At 46.6% G+C, this 14,992-nt stretch overlaps 1 protein-coding gene across 1 annotated transcript in view; it reads left to right on the top strand.

The window, feature by feature from the left end:
• Window positions 1-12,662, top strand: part of TBC1D20 (TBC1 domain family member 20) — a 29,366-nt gene extending 16,704 nt beyond the window's left edge. The window contains exons 4-8 of the mRNA XM_070420087.1: window positions 6,060-6,246; window positions 6,402-6,503; window positions 8,354-8,495; window positions 9,472-9,659; window positions 9,934-12,662. Coding sequence (XP_070276188.1) covers window positions 6,060-6,246; window positions 6,402-6,503; window positions 8,354-8,495; window positions 9,472-9,659; window positions 9,934-10,186 — 872 coding nt within the window. The 3' untranslated portion in view covers window positions 10,187-12,662. The remainder of the gene's footprint in view (window positions 1-6,059; window positions 6,247-6,401; window positions 6,504-8,353; window positions 8,496-9,471; window positions 9,660-9,933) is intronic.
• Window positions 12,663-14,992: the final 2,330 nt, after the last annotated feature.

A 14,992-nucleotide genomic window follows, 5' to 3' on the forward strand; every position in this document is an offset into this window, starting at 1 on the left:
GTCCCTTTTGTCAGCTGAGTGTGTCCCTCTGTTGTCGTTGGCCCTTGACTACTGTTAGCACATCAGTGGGTGGGATTGATCCTCAGGCTGACTGACTATGAGGACTGTCTGTGAGTATAGCAGATGAGCCATTGTGCAGGGGCTCACCCCACAGAGCAGGATGCAGTTTAGTGTGGCTCTGGTGCCTGCCAAGTCTATCTTTGGGTGTGTCATTTGTGGAGCTAATTGGGTGGTGCTCTTATGTGGTCTGAAGCTGGCCACTGGCCACTGGGTGTATTGGTTCTGGGGCCTTTTGGGAGGAGCTCTGGCACAGGCTGAAGTCTGCCACTGCCTGTGCTCAGTCCAGGGTTACCTGGTAGTGGCTATAAAGTGATCTGTGGTTGCTGGACATGGAGGTACCTAAGAGATGCTGCAAACTGATGCCAGCTGCCACTAGTGCCAGAGCCCACTTAGCAAGAGGGACAGGGCATACCAAGGCCATGGCTGCTTAATTGAGGTTTGTGGACCTTTGAGAGGTTTTAGGAAAGTCTGCAGCCTGGGCTGAGATCAGTAGCTTGTGAGGAAGAGCTGCTGAAAGAGGTTGGGGCTGATACACAGGTTGGGTGGGGCAGTCAGGGTCTCCCGATCCTGCTGCTTTGGATGAGACCACCTGGTACAGATGCCGCCCATATTTTCCCCCTAGGAACCCTTTATCCTCTTCTATTTATGTAACACCAGCCTGTGGTATTCTTTCTGTAGGCTGAATTTTCCATGTGGTTTCATATTCCTTTTGCATTCATGTTCTTCTTAGCTTAGCTGAGTACTCTTCTACTGAAAATTCAAACGGGGTTTGATGTTTTCTATTATTACTTTTATGACTTAACCTATTCATAGTACTTGATTTACTTCGTTTTCTTTTTTATTTATCTTTTACAATATTCCCTTTTGAAAAGGGGTGGGGTAAATATAGGCAAGAGATGAGGTTTGCTTTCACCTTAAACCTTCCATTCAGTTTAGTCTGGGCCCTTACATTAGCTGTTTTCTCTGACAGCATCTTTTTAACTGAAAAAACTAATGGTGTAGGAAAACTGTGCTGTGTGCGTTCTTCTAAAGCAGTTCACAAGGTCAAGATTTGGTCTTTTTATACTAAAAGTCAGGTGAGCTAAGGAACCACACTGACCATTGCCAGAACCAGCTGCATGCTCAGAAAGAGCTCCCAAGCAGGCTCCCTTTTTCCAGCCATATCTTTGGAGCAAGGAGATCAATATTTCCTATATTTAGTTTGCTTTAGTAGGGAACATGCAATTAAGTCTTTTTTTGTTTTATATGATTTCATACCTACAGAAAGTTACAAAAATAGGATAATTTCCCACATACCTTTTACCCAATTTTCTTATATGTTAGTATCTTATTATATTTGCTTTCTCTCTTTCTCCATATACACACATATAAGTTCTTTTTATTTTTTTTAAATAATTCTTTATTGTTGAAGGTATTACATATGTCCCCTTTTTTCTCCCGTTGTTCCCCTCCAGCCTCCGATTCCCCACCCCCACCCCAGGCCTTCAGCACCCAATTTTCTGTGCCCATGGTTTATGCATATATGAATGCAAGGTCTTTGGTTGATTACTGCCCACCCACCTACCCTCCCCCGCCTCTGAGATTCCCACTCTGTTCCATGCTTCCATGTCTCTGGATCCACTCCATTAATCACTTTATTTTGTTAATTAGATTCCACATAGGAGTGAGGTCATGTGATACTTGTCTTTGACTGACTTATTTCACTTAGCATGATGCTCTCCAGGTCCCTTCATGCTGTCTCAAGAGATTCTTTTTTACTGCTGCATAGTATTCCATGGTGTAAATGTACCACAGGTTTTTAATCCACTCATCTGCTGATGGACATTTGGGCTGTTTCCAGATCTTAGCTATTGTAAATTGTGCTGTTATGAACATAGGGGTGCATCTATTCTTTCTGATTGGTGTTTCAGATTTCTTCTTTTTTTAAAATAAATCTTTATTTTTCAGATTATTACAGTTGTTCCTCTTTTTCCCCCCCATAACTCCCCTCCACTCGGTTCCCACCCCACCCCACCCCATGCCCTTACCCCTCCCACTGTCCTCATCCATAGGTGTACGATTTTTGTCCAATCTCTTCCTGCACTCCCCACACCCCCTTCCCCCCACGAATTGTCAGTCCACTCCCTTTCTATGCCCCTGATTCTATTCTATTTACCAGTTTATTCTGTTCTTCAGATTTTTTATTCACTTGATTTTTAGATTCACTTGTTGATAGATATGTATTTGTTGTTCATAATTTTTATCTTTACCTTTTTCTTCTTCTTCCTCTTCTTAAAGAATACCCTTCAGCATTTCATATAATACTGGTTTGGCAGTGATGAACTCCTTTAGCTTTTTCTTATCTGTGAAGCTCTTTACCTGACCTTCAATTCTGAATGATAGCTTTGCTGGGTAAAGTAATCTTGGTTGTAGGTTCTTGCTATTCATCACTTTGAATATTTCTTGCCACTCCCTTCTAGCCTGCATAGTTTCTGTTGAGAAATCAGCTGACAAGCGTATGGGTACTCTCTTGTAGGTAACTAACTGTTTTTCTCTTGCTGCTTTTAAGATTCTCTCTTTGTCTTTTGCCCTTGGCATTTTAATTATGATGTGTCTTGGTATGGTCCTCTTTGGATTCCTTTTGTTTGGGGTTCTCTGTGCTTCCTGGACTTGTAAGTCTGTCCAGGAAGTAAGTCTATTTCTTTCACCAAGTAGGGGAGGTTTTCTATCATTATTTCTTCAAATAGGTTTTCAATATCTTGCTCTCTCTCTCTTCTTCTGGCACCCCCATAATTCGGATGTTGGTACGCCTGAACTTGTCCCAGAGGCTCCTCCTTACACTATCTTCATATTTTTGGATTCTTTTTGCTTTTTGCTTTTTGCTTTTCCGGTTGGGTGTTTTTTGCTTCTTCGTATTTCAAATCTTTGACTTGATTCTTGGGATCCTCTAGTCTTCTGTTGGATCTCTGTATATTATTCTTTATTTCAATCCGTGTATGTTTAATTTCTAATTGGTCCTTTTTCATATCCTTGAGGGTCTCACTAAATTTCTCAGAGGTTTCTAGAAGATTCTTGAGTAACCTTATAACCGTGGTTTTGAACTCTATATCCAGTAGTTTGCTTTCCTCCATTTCTTTCATTTGTGACATGTTTCTTTTTCTCTGCATTTTGGCTGCTTGCCTGTGTTGATAGAGTGGCTTTCTGTGCTAGGTGTCCTATAGGGCCCAGTGGCTCAGGCTTCCTAATTACCTGTGGTGGACACTCTTGGTGCACCCCTTTGTGGGCTGCACAGTCTTGTTGTAATTAAGCCTTGATTGCTGTTGGTATCACTGGAAGGAGTTGACCTCCAGGTCAGTTGGCTGTGAGAACAAGTTGTGTCTACAATGGGAGAACTGCTGTGCTGGAGACACCCTTATGGGGTAGGACTTGCTTCAGTGGGGCTTTGGCGCTCACTGAGTCTGCCCCCTGAGTGTGTCCCTTATGGATCTGAGGAGTTGTAATCTGGTATGGTCTCACTCTGACCACTGGATACACTGGCTCTTGGATCTCCAAGGAGGTGCAAAGTCAGCCACTGCCTGAGGCCGCCCAGCAGGAGCTACAGAGAGATCTGCAGATTCCTCCTCTTTGTTTGGGGTTTGGAGGTGCTCAGATGAGGTGCAACTGTGAAGCAATGCAGGCTGCCTTCTTTTGGAAGCTCTGGGGCTCTCTCACCCAGCTGCAGTTTGTTAGGTTTTAGATTGCAAAAGGCCAGGCCATTCATATGCAAAAGCCTCTGCGCACAGCTTGGGTGGGTTTTAAATTGGGTGGACGGGGTCTCTGGGAATCACCACAGCAGAGCAGACAGCAATGGCTGCCAGTTAGCCCTGTCCCGGAGAGGTCCCGGGGTCTCTGTGTCCCGGGGCCCCGTGCAGGAACAATGATTGCTGCAAGCACCTCTGTGAGAAAGCCGCCCTCACATTCCGACGGATGCCAGATAGTCCATTTTCTCCTGGTGTGAGTCTGGGTCCCCAGAGTCTGGCCCGGAACTGGAGTTCAGAGCAGTTGGGAGCTTGTATCTCCCTCCCGATTGAAAAGGACAACAGTGTACCCAGTTGCCAGCCCGTTTCTGCGCCCACCTCCGTACCTTCGCCCTTTTGTACCTCAGCACCTCCTCCCAGTCTCAGTGCGCTTTTTTCTCTTTCCTTCTAGTTGTATAACTTCCACTCAGCCAGTCTTCCGTGGTTCTGGATGATATCTGTTTTGTCTTTTAGTTGTAGTTTTGATATAGTTGTGCGATTCAAGTTTAGGTGTTTACCTATGCCGCCATCTTGGTTGTTCTGGTGTTTCAGATTTCTTAGAATATATTCCCAGAAGTGGGATCACTGGGTGAATTGACAGTTCCATATTTAATTTTTTGAGGAAACTCCATACTGTTTTCCATAATGGCTGCACCAGTCTGCATTTCCACTAGCAGTGCACTAGGGTTCCCTTTTCTCCACATCCTCACCAACACTTGTTATTTATTGATTTGTTCATGGTAACCATTCTAACAGGTGTGAGGTGATACCTCATTGTTGTTTTAATTTGCATCTCTGATGATCAGTGACTTTGAGCATTTTTTCATATGGCTCTTGGCCATTTGTATGTCCCCTTTGGAGAAGTATCTATTTAGATCCTTTGCCCATTTTTTAATTGGATTGTTTGTCTTCCTTTTGTTAAGTTGTATGAGTTCCTTTTATATTTTGGATATTAACACTTTATCAGATGTATCATTGCCAAATATGTTCTCCCATACAGTGGGCTCACACACACGTAAGTTGCTTTCTGAATTATTTAAGAATAAATTACAGACATGGTGTCCCTTTGTTTCTACATATTTCAGGGTGTAGTTCCTAAAAAACAGGGCTCATATATAATCACAGTACATTTATCAAAATCAGTAACAATATTAAAAAATACTGCTGTCTAACCTACAGATTTTATTCAGATTTCATCGTTTATATCAGTTATGTCCTTTATAGGAAAAGGAAATACAAATTCATGCATTTTTCCATTCAGGTATCATATCTCTTTAGCCTGATATAACCTGGAATAGTTTATTTATATTTTATGACAGTCCAGTTATTTATTGATTTCAGAGAGGAAGGGAGAGGGAGGGAGAGAGAGATAGAAACATCAATGATGATAATCATTGATTGGCTGCCTCTGCACGTCCCACACTGAGGGTCGAGCCCACAACCCGGGCATGTGCCCTGACCAGAAATTGAACCGTGACCTCCTGGTCCATAGGTCCACGCTCAACCACTGAGCCATGCCGGCTGAGCAACAGGCCAGTTATTTTATAAAATTTCCCTTAATTTGAGCTTGGTATTTCCTCAATGTTTAGGTCAATACATTATTTCGTGTGTTTTGTTTGTTTGTTTTTTGTTTTGTTTTTTAATCCTCACCAGAGGATATTTTTCCATTGATTTTTAGAGAGAAATTGTAAGGGAGAGAGGGAGGGGAGGGTCGAGGGAGGGGAGGGGAGGGGAGGGGAGGGGAGGGTCGAGGGAGGGGAGGAGAGGGAGATGTGAAAGACACACATCAACTGGTTGCCTCCAACCAAAGTACATGCCCTTGACCCGGAATCTAACCTGAGACCAGAGACCCGAGACCCTTCAGTCCGAGGGCTGATGCTCTAACTACTGAGCACCTGGCCAGGGCAGTTTATACGTTCTTCATAGGAATACCCCAGGAGTGATGCTGCGTTCTTTTCAGTACATCAGGAGAGACATGCTGTCAAATAGTCACACTTCTGGCCTTGTGAACAGTGGTGACTTAGTTAAGAAGGTGGCTGGACTCCCATTGTAAGGTTGCTAGTTGGTGGCTCTTTTCTGTATGTCACATATTTTATATGTGTGTGGATCTAGAAGTGTGTTACTAAGATACAAATTTTCTTTTATTAAATACTTTATCTGAAAATCCATTGCTGTCCATATTCCTAACCTCTGTGTTCCTAGGCTGCTTGCCATACTTAAGTGCACCTCTCCTCCCCACCCCAGGCATGCCAAAAGAACAGAGAGAAGGGCTCCAGGAAGAACTGATCGACATCATCCTCCTCGTCTTGGAGCGCAACCCTCAGCTGCATTACTACCAGGGCTACCATGACATTGTGGTCACATTTCTGCTGGTGGTAGGAGAGAGTCTGGCAACATCCCTGGTAGAAAAAGTATCTACCCACCACCTCAGGTACCAGCACAGAGGGATATACGAGACTGGGCATCACTTCCCAAACTCCTCAGCCCATTTTCTAATCAGTGTTTTCAATGGTTTTAGCTCCATTTCATTCTCACCCTTATCTAAGTGTTTGATCTGATCATACTCATTGAATTGTCTCCCTCTAGGGATTTCATGGATCCAACAATGGACAACACCAAACATATATTAAACTATCTAATGCCCATCATTGACCAGGTGAATCCAGAACTCCATGACTTCATGCAGAGGTATATATGTGTCTATATTTATGGGTACACATACACACACACCCCTTCATCTTTTCTCTAGCCTTTATTTTTTCCTCACAAGTCTAGCTAGCTCATCATTATCTTACTAGAGGCCCGGTACACGGATTCGTGCATCGATGGGGTCCCTCAGCCTGGCCTATGCCCTCTCACAATCTAGGATCCCTCAGGGGATGTCAGACTGCCTGTTTTGGCCCTGCAGGGATCAGGCAGTTCAACATCCCCCAAGGGATATAGTAGTGTACAAAGCCGCAGGCGGCCAGGGAGGAGCTCAAGCCCAGGCCGGGTGCCATGCCACACCGCTCATCCCAGCCCCGCTGTGCCTGCCACCGCCACCATCACTGCTGCGCTTACCAGCCCTGAGCTTAGCATCTGGTGCCCGTTGGCCAGCTGAGCAGCACTCCCACTGTGGGAACACACTGACCACCAAGGGGCAGCTCCTGTGTTGAGCGTCTGCCCCCCGGTGGTCAGTGCACGTCATAGTAACTGGTCGATCAGTCATTCGGTCACTTAGACTTTCAGATAGATAGATAGATAGATGATAGATAGGTAGATAAATAGATAGGTAGGTAGGTAGGTAGGTAGGTAGATAGATAGATAGATAGATGTAGATACTGATTTTCTGAGTTTTCTTTTGTTTTGTTTAAAATATATTTTTATTGATTTCAGAGAGGAAGGGAGAGGGAGAAAGATAGAAACATCAATGATGAGAGAGAATCATTAATTATTCGCTGCCCCACACTGGGGATTGAGCCCGCATCCCGGGCATGTGCCCTGGCAAGGAATCGAACCCTGACCTCCTGGTTCATAGGCCGACACTCAGCCACTGAACCACGCTGGCCGGGCCTGAATTATTCTTTCTAGTTAACCAGCAAGCTGGATAAGTCAGTTCTGTGCACAGTCTTAGAGCACATTTGGGTGCCTGCTCTTTTGGGGATACAAGAGATGTGACAGCTCATTCCCCTGAGGAGTTTACATCTAGAGGGAGTAGGTGGGCAAGTTAAGTATGCCAAGGCAGACTTTGAGGTTATTGCCACAAGAGTAGTACAGAGTCCTGTACGATCCAGAGGTAAGAAAGACAAGGCCATCTGTGGGTGGTAATATTTACCAAGCACCAAGGAGAAGAAATATTTCTTTGCAAATTTCATATGATTTTTATTTCTCTTCTGTTTAGTTGGAAATTTGTCCTTGGCTAATGCCTGACTTTTTTTTTTTTAATTTTTATTGATTGATTTTTAGAAAGAGAGAAAGGGAGAGAAACATCGCTTTGTTGTTCCACTTATTTATGCATTCATTGGTTGATTTTTGTGTGTCATGACTGGGGATCGAACCTGCAGCCTCGGTGTATCGAGACAACGCTCTAACCGACTGAGCAACCCGGCCAGGACCTTTTCCTTTCAAATAAGAGCTAGTCTTAATATGTTTCAGTCACCTCATGTTAACTAAAAAATTAATAGAGTTGTTTTCAAGCCTGAGAATATGTACCTGTGCCCCCCAAAAGAGCATGACTTTTTCAGAAGGAAAATTATGGTATAGTTTCCTGTAAATAGGTATTTTTTGTCCCTGTAGTAGACATTTGTTGGTCATTAGAGCATCTAGTGAAATAAGGCAATCAGGAACCTATTGTAGTGTTAATATCATGATGAGGGGTATAATTTAAAGACTTTGTGTTTTTTTTTAGGAGAAAATGCTGAATTCCTAGGTGGCTGAATTTCCCATAAAGTACATTTCCCAAATGCTTCCTTCTCATCGCACTGGGAACAAAGAGGGCCCAGAAAAAGGGAAGGGATGACTCAGTAGGGAACCTAACATCTGGATTTCCTTGTTCCTAGTGCTGAGGTCGGGACCATCTTTGCCCTCAGCTGGCTCATCACCTGGTTTGGGCACGTCCTGTCTGACTTTAGACACGTGGTGCGGTTATATGACTTCTTCCTGGCCTGCCACCCCCTGATGCCCATTTACTTTGCAGCTGTGGTAGGTACAGGCCATAAGCCAGCGGTAGGGTCACATCACCCATTCCAGCTTGATCATTTTGCCTAAATGGAAACCTGGTGGTTATGGAAAGATGCAGAAGACAGCATTTCCCAGGCTGGTGTGCCTGGACACCATTTTGTACGATGGGAATGGGAATGTCATGGGGAAAAAATTTCTGTGTAACACTAAGGTTGGGAAATGTTGGTTAAATGAAGATAAACAGATTTGTTTATTACGAGACTAGAGGCCCGATGCACGAAATTTGTGCAAAGAGCTCGGCCCTCGCAGCCCCAGCTGCCTCGGCCAGACCTTGCAGCCTTGGCCAGCCCTTGCAGCCCCAGCTTCGTCCGGAAGGTCGTTTGGCTGTTCAGTCTAATCAGCATATTAGCTCTTTATTATATAGGATTCTTCTGAACATTTAAAGTGCTCCCCCACACTTGAATTCTGTGTTCTTGTTGTCATCTTCTGGAATGAGTGCAAATTGCCAACTTTGGGTTTAAGAAAAGACGGGGTGTGGTATTATAGAAAATTGAGATGGTTTGGGGGTGCTCCAGTTATGAGAGGGCCTGAATCATTGGGGTGGTGTGGGGTGGGGGGTGGGGGTGAAGGTGTGGGCTCACAGGCACTCTTCATTGTTCTTTAATGAGAGCAAGACCATTCTTTCTACTGTTTGAACCATTATTTTCTGTGCTGGCGCTCCAGGAGTCCCTCTCTTCTTCCTCCTAAAAGAATCTCCTTCATTTAAAGGTCAGTCTTTCACATGACAGGGTAGAAGTTTGCCTCCAACAGGAAGACCCAGCCCAGTAGGAAAAGCACTCAGATATGTACATTATATGTCCTAGATGGATACAAGAGTTTGCCGAACATTTGGTGTGAGCCCTGTCACCAGTTTAAATTCATCTCTAAGGAGAATGAAATGCACATGGCCAAGACCTTGTATGTTCTGGTCCCTGATGGAAGGCCTTGCTCTCCACAGATCGTGTTGTATCGAGAAGAGGAAGTCCTGGATTGTGACTGTGACATGGCCTCGGTTCACCACCTGTTGTCCCAGATCCCTCAGGACCTGCCCTATGAGATGCTGATTAGTAGAGCCGGAGACCTTTTTGTTCAGTTTCCCCCATCTAGACTTGCTTGGGAAGCAGCTGCCCAACAGGAAGCCAACAAGTGAGTGGACCCAAGCCGCTGGTTGGGGGTGGGAGGTGTTCGTTAGTGAGCAGAAGTGATGGAAGATGGTGTCTGGTCTGGACAGGGCTGGGGGATGTTTCCAGAGTTCTAAGCTTGTGCCAGCAGAATCCCTACTTCAGTCTTGATGGGTCTTTATCAAAAAGAGTTTCTGAGCAGTGGACGGCTATGCCCTCAGCCTGTGTAATCTAGTTTTTCTTTCCTTCCTTCTCTATTTCTTTCATATTATTCCTTTTTCCTGTCTCCTTTTCTCCAGAACGGCAGCCTCTACCTTCAAAGACTTTGAGCTGGCATCCACCCAGCAGAGACCTGACATGGTACTGCGGCAGCGGTTTCGGGGACTGCGGACTGAGAATCGGGCAAAGGACGTCCTGACCAAACCAAGGACCAACCGCCTTGTGAAACTGGCGGTGATGGGGCTGACGGTGGCACTTGGAGCAGCCGCTCTGGCTGTGGTGAAAAGTGCCCTGGAGTGGGCCCCTAAGTTCCAGCTGCAGCTGTTCCCCTAAATGCCAGAGAAGATTCTTCCTCTGGCGTTACTTGAAGGTCTCGCCCTTCCATGGAAGGATGGGGAGGGGTGGGATGTCCTTTATTAAAAGGGTTTCTGTCAAGGGTTTTGTATTCCTACCACCCTTCCCTGCCACTCCATGGTTTGCCTTTGCTTCAGAGGCCAATAGCAGAATCTGTGTGACACTGGGCACCTGGGGCCTGAGCATAGAGCTCTCCTCCCTCACAGTGGGCTTCTGAGTGCTCTCCACTGCCGCCTCTTGTGTTGGAGGAAGTGGGGTTTTAGCTCCCAGCTGCCTTTGGAGCCTGCTGGGCCTTGTCTCTGGGGCCTTTGGGCTGCTGCCTAGTAGTAGCTGGACCTGTGAATGCCCGCCTCACAGCTCCTCCTGTTCAGTCTGCTTTGGCCAAAGAAGTCCGACGGTAGAATGAAGGCAAGGCGGCGGAGAAGGTAGCCCAGGAATAAGATTGGCCCTTGTTAAGAGCAGCTCTATTAGCTGGTCAGAAATCAGAGAGACAGATGGGAACTAGGTTACTGGGTAACTCCTACTGCTTTTCAGCCTAGAAATCACAGTATTTTCAGACAAACAGGAAGGAATGTTAAATTGTAGGGCCCAGACATAGACTGGTTTTGCCTACCTTTTTTTTTTTAATCCTCACCCGAGGATATTTTTCCATTGATTTTTAGAGAGAGTGGAAGAGAGGGAAAGAGAGAGAAATATCAGTGTGAGAGAAACACATCACTTGTTTGCCTCCTGCATGTGCTCTGACCAGGGACCGGGCTGGGGAGCAGCCTGCAACCAAGGTCCATGTTCTTGATTGGAATGGAGCCCGGGACCCTCTGGTCTGCAGGCTGATGCTCTGTCACTGAGCCAGACCAGCTAAGGCAGGGCTTTTTTATTTTTAATCCTCACTCTGAGGATATGTTCCTTGACTCTAGGGAGAGAGGAACGGAGAAAGAGTGAAACATCAATGTGAGAGAAACATCAATAGGTTGCCTCCCTCACTCGCCTTGACTGGGGATCAAACCCGCAACCTAGGTGTGTGCCCTGACGGGGAATCGAATCTGTAACCCCTTTGGTGCACGGGATGGTGCTCCAACCCACTGAACCACCCAGCCTGACTTGTCTGCCTTTTTTTTTTTTTTTTGCTACCTATTCTCTTCCACAAGCCACACAAAGTTGCTTTAAAAAAGATACTTTTATTACTATTTTTAGAATTATGTAATACCCAATATATAAAGCAGCCTCGCTTTAAAAATAATAGTTCCTTCATGGAAGAAAATAGTTCCCATCGGAAGGATGAGCTTCAAAGACCGTGAGGGTCCCTTTTTAACCAATTGTTTAACGTTTCACATTAGGCAGAGCTGCTGTTCGGAAACTGCCCCACACTCCCTAAGTGCCCTCCTTGTGTCTCCCTTTCCTGTTTCCCTCAGATCACCTGTCTAGTCCAACAGGCACCCACTCATTACCGTGGCTTCATTTTGGGGGTTTGACTTATCTCCTTCACTGCGGTCTCTCCTTCCTGGTTGGAAATGTCAGTGGAGACGTTCAGCACCCAGAAAGGGACAGGCTGCAGCCTGAAGGTCAACAGGAGCCCGAACAGGCCGCTCCTCACTGCGGCCTGAGGGAGCAGCCCTGGACAGCTTTTCCTGTGAGCCACGCCAGCTGTTTTAGACAAGCTCCGGCTTGGAAAAAAGTGCCTTTTGCTTTAGAGAATCGGGGTATATAGTATGAAGCAGCCATGCACTTACACTTGCATGGTCTCTCCAGCACTGTTCTGTCTTGACAAGTGTTTTAATGTGAACATGCCAGAAGCACTCTAGCCACTCTGCTCAGACCTCCCCTCCTTCCCGTGTGCCCCTGTGTGCAGAGTGGAGGGCATGCAGCGTGCCGGCAGCTGGCAAGCCCAGAGACATTCGGAGAGGCGTCTAGACTAAGTTACGCTCAGCACTTTAGAACCAAAAAAACTCAGTGATGGGTCATTCTCCATAGCAGGAGTCCCACCCGGGGTGAGTGTGGTGTGGATGGATTAATCCAGAAAGTGGAAGATACATCAAGACAAAGGAAATGCTTTCAGGATCCAGAGGTGATGACGTGACAGATACTCCCAGTCTTCTCCCTCAGCAAGTTTGTCCTCTTGTTACAAATGGACAGCAGCAGCAGCACCTCCTGCCACAGCCCTCGGGCCTGTCTGTAATGCTGAGGAATCAATGGGGAGAGGGAAGGAGGTGCACACGATCAGGGTCCCACGGCCACAGCTTTTTGGAACCCAGGAAGCAAGTGGCATTTGCTTCAGTTGTGGCCTGAGAAGGAACAAGTTCATTTGTGTGATAAGCTTTGCTGACATCAGGATTCACCTTGTCGATGAGAAGAAACCATTATCTTTCTACCTTCAGGTGGTTTACTATTCTGTAAAGAATATCTGTAAATACTTTGTACAGAGCTATGTATGAAATACACAGCCATATGTGGTTACTAATCTCTCTGTCATGCTGTCCTGTCTGCCACTTGGTAGGAGTAGACTCTGGTCTTAGACAAATGGCTTGATGCTCCCCGCCTCCCACCCCGGCCGGGGACTGTGCTCTGGTCTCTGGACTCCTGGTCAGCCTTGAGTTGCCTGGAGAGCTGGGATGGTACCTGCAAGTCCTCTTTCTGTTTCACCTGCAATGAGTATGATCTGCACACTCCGGCCGTGGCTAGGTGCCCCTGGTTAGTCAAGCAGCAGAAGTGGTGTGGGGTGTGAGCTGGGCAATCTTGACTTTTTCACATTGATCTAGGATGCCCTCATTTCCAAAGGCTGACACTCGCGTTTGGAACCTAACCAGAGGCCAGTGGACATAACTTTGCCTCCACGTGTAATTCCTGTCCCAGAGGAGCTGTGAGCGCTTTTTCTTGCCAAGCTTTTCCAACATGACACTCCCAGCAGTTGGGTATTGGGAACCAGAGCAGTTGCCAAGTGCCTGTTGCCACCATCCTGTGGATGGGCCGATCACAGGCAAGAATCGGTGTCGTCTGGGATGTTTGTTAATGTTTCCCTGTCCCAGATGGGGGGAGGGGAGAGTGCCCAAGGCTGAACAGCATCACAGCCCCCTGACCTGTCCCAGCACTGTAGCCAGCTGCCCATGCTGCCCCCCGAACTGACGCGGAGAATGCAGAGCTGGGACACAGGTCAGGACCCTGTGGCCTCTGGGAGCTCACACCGGCGTTGCATTGAAGGAACAGTTTGGGTGGCAGATTCACTGGCAGTTTCATGGGAATTGAGTGTAAAAAGTAGAATTTTGAAAATGGGAACATTGAAGAAAAGGTGTATGTTGTATGAGAAATATTTGTGTTTTTTCTGTTTCCCTAAAATTCTTGGAATTTCCTGATAGGAGTATCTTTTGTGCTTCATGATTCCCTTGCAGTCCCACCTGAGTTTATGCTAACGAGATGGCTCGCAGTGGGACTGCTAGATGTTCTCAGAATGGGGCAGGTCCCCGAAAGGCCAAAGTGATGAGTGGGGACTTCTGGTCCCATCCCCTGGCCTTCTGGGAGGAGAGGGAAGGCTGCAGATTGAACTCCACAACCTTGATTCAGTTTCTAGGAGCTGCTGGGTTGGTGAACGCATCAAAATGCTGGGAGGGTCTGCACCCTCTCCCCATACCTTCTCTATTCATTTCTTCCATTGAGCCGTTTCTGAGTTATATCCTTTATTAAAAATCGGTAAACAAGTGTTTTCCTGAGTTCTGTGAGCCCTACTAGCAAATGATTGAATCTGAGGGGGAGTGGTAGGAACCCCTGAATTTGAAGTTGGCCAGGAAGAAGTGTGGGGAGCCTGGGCACCGTTTGCGGTTGGCATCTGAAGTGGGGCAGTCTTGTGGGACTGAGCCCTCTAATTTGTGGATCTGACGTTAACCAGGTAGTGTCAGGATTGAACTGTTGGACACCCGTTGGTGCTGGAGGATTGGAGAAGTGCAAGGCTGAGGGGAAAGAAGTATGAAAATAACAGCTGAGTGAAGTGTGTGGGTGTCTGTAGACAGCAGAGCCCAAGAGGACCGGAGTTTGGGGTCTGTGGATGGAGAGGGCAGTGGCAGGGGAAGGTCCTTAGGGTTCAGGTCTGGGACAACTTTGAGCTGTGGAGGAGAGTGGGACTCTAGGTCCATGGTCGGCAAACTGCGGCTCACAAGCCACATGCGGCTCTTTGGCCCCTTGAGTGTGGCTCTTCCACAAAATACCACGTGCGGGCGCGCACGTACAGTGCGATTGAAACGGTGGCCCACACGCAGAAGTCGGTATTTTGTGGAAGAGCCACACTCAAGGGGCCAAAGAGCCGCATGTGGCTCACGAGCCGCAGTTTGCCGACCACTGCTCTAGGTGATTTGGGGGTGAGGATGGGCCCAAAACTGGATCCAGAGAGAATCATTGGTAGCATCATGGCAAGTGTGTTACTTCATGGCAGTTTGAGCTGCTGCAAGTTCAACATCTGTAGACTCATTGTCAGTAACAGTAAGATAGGGATAGTCCCATCTCACATGGACGGTAATGAAATGATGTTTGGGAAAATGCTTTACAAACTGTGAGGTCATGCCAGTGTTTTGATTCCATTTTGGTGAACAGTTTAAGAATAAATGCCTTTAGCCAGCCCTGCGCATGGGACCCATGTTCATTCAGAGATTAAGTGGTGACTAAAAGGAATAGGCCAAAGGCTTTTGCCAAATCAACCAAGAGATGATGGGCCTGCGGCTCAGCCTGACTGTCCTTTCCCTGCCCTGCTGTCCTCTGTGTTTTCTGTAGCTCCTGCTGCCTTTTTTCCTGTCTTCACAAAGGCCC

The sequence above is a fragment of the Myotis yumanensis genome, unplaced genomic scaffold (genome assembly GCF_028538775.1).
Source record: "Myotis yumanensis isolate MYYU_CA2020_CCGP unplaced genomic scaffold, mMyoYum1.0.hap1 SCAF_7, whole genome shotgun sequence".
In the NCBI taxonomy this organism is placed as follows: Eukaryota; Metazoa; Chordata; class Mammalia; order Chiroptera; family Vespertilionidae; genus Myotis; species Myotis yumanensis.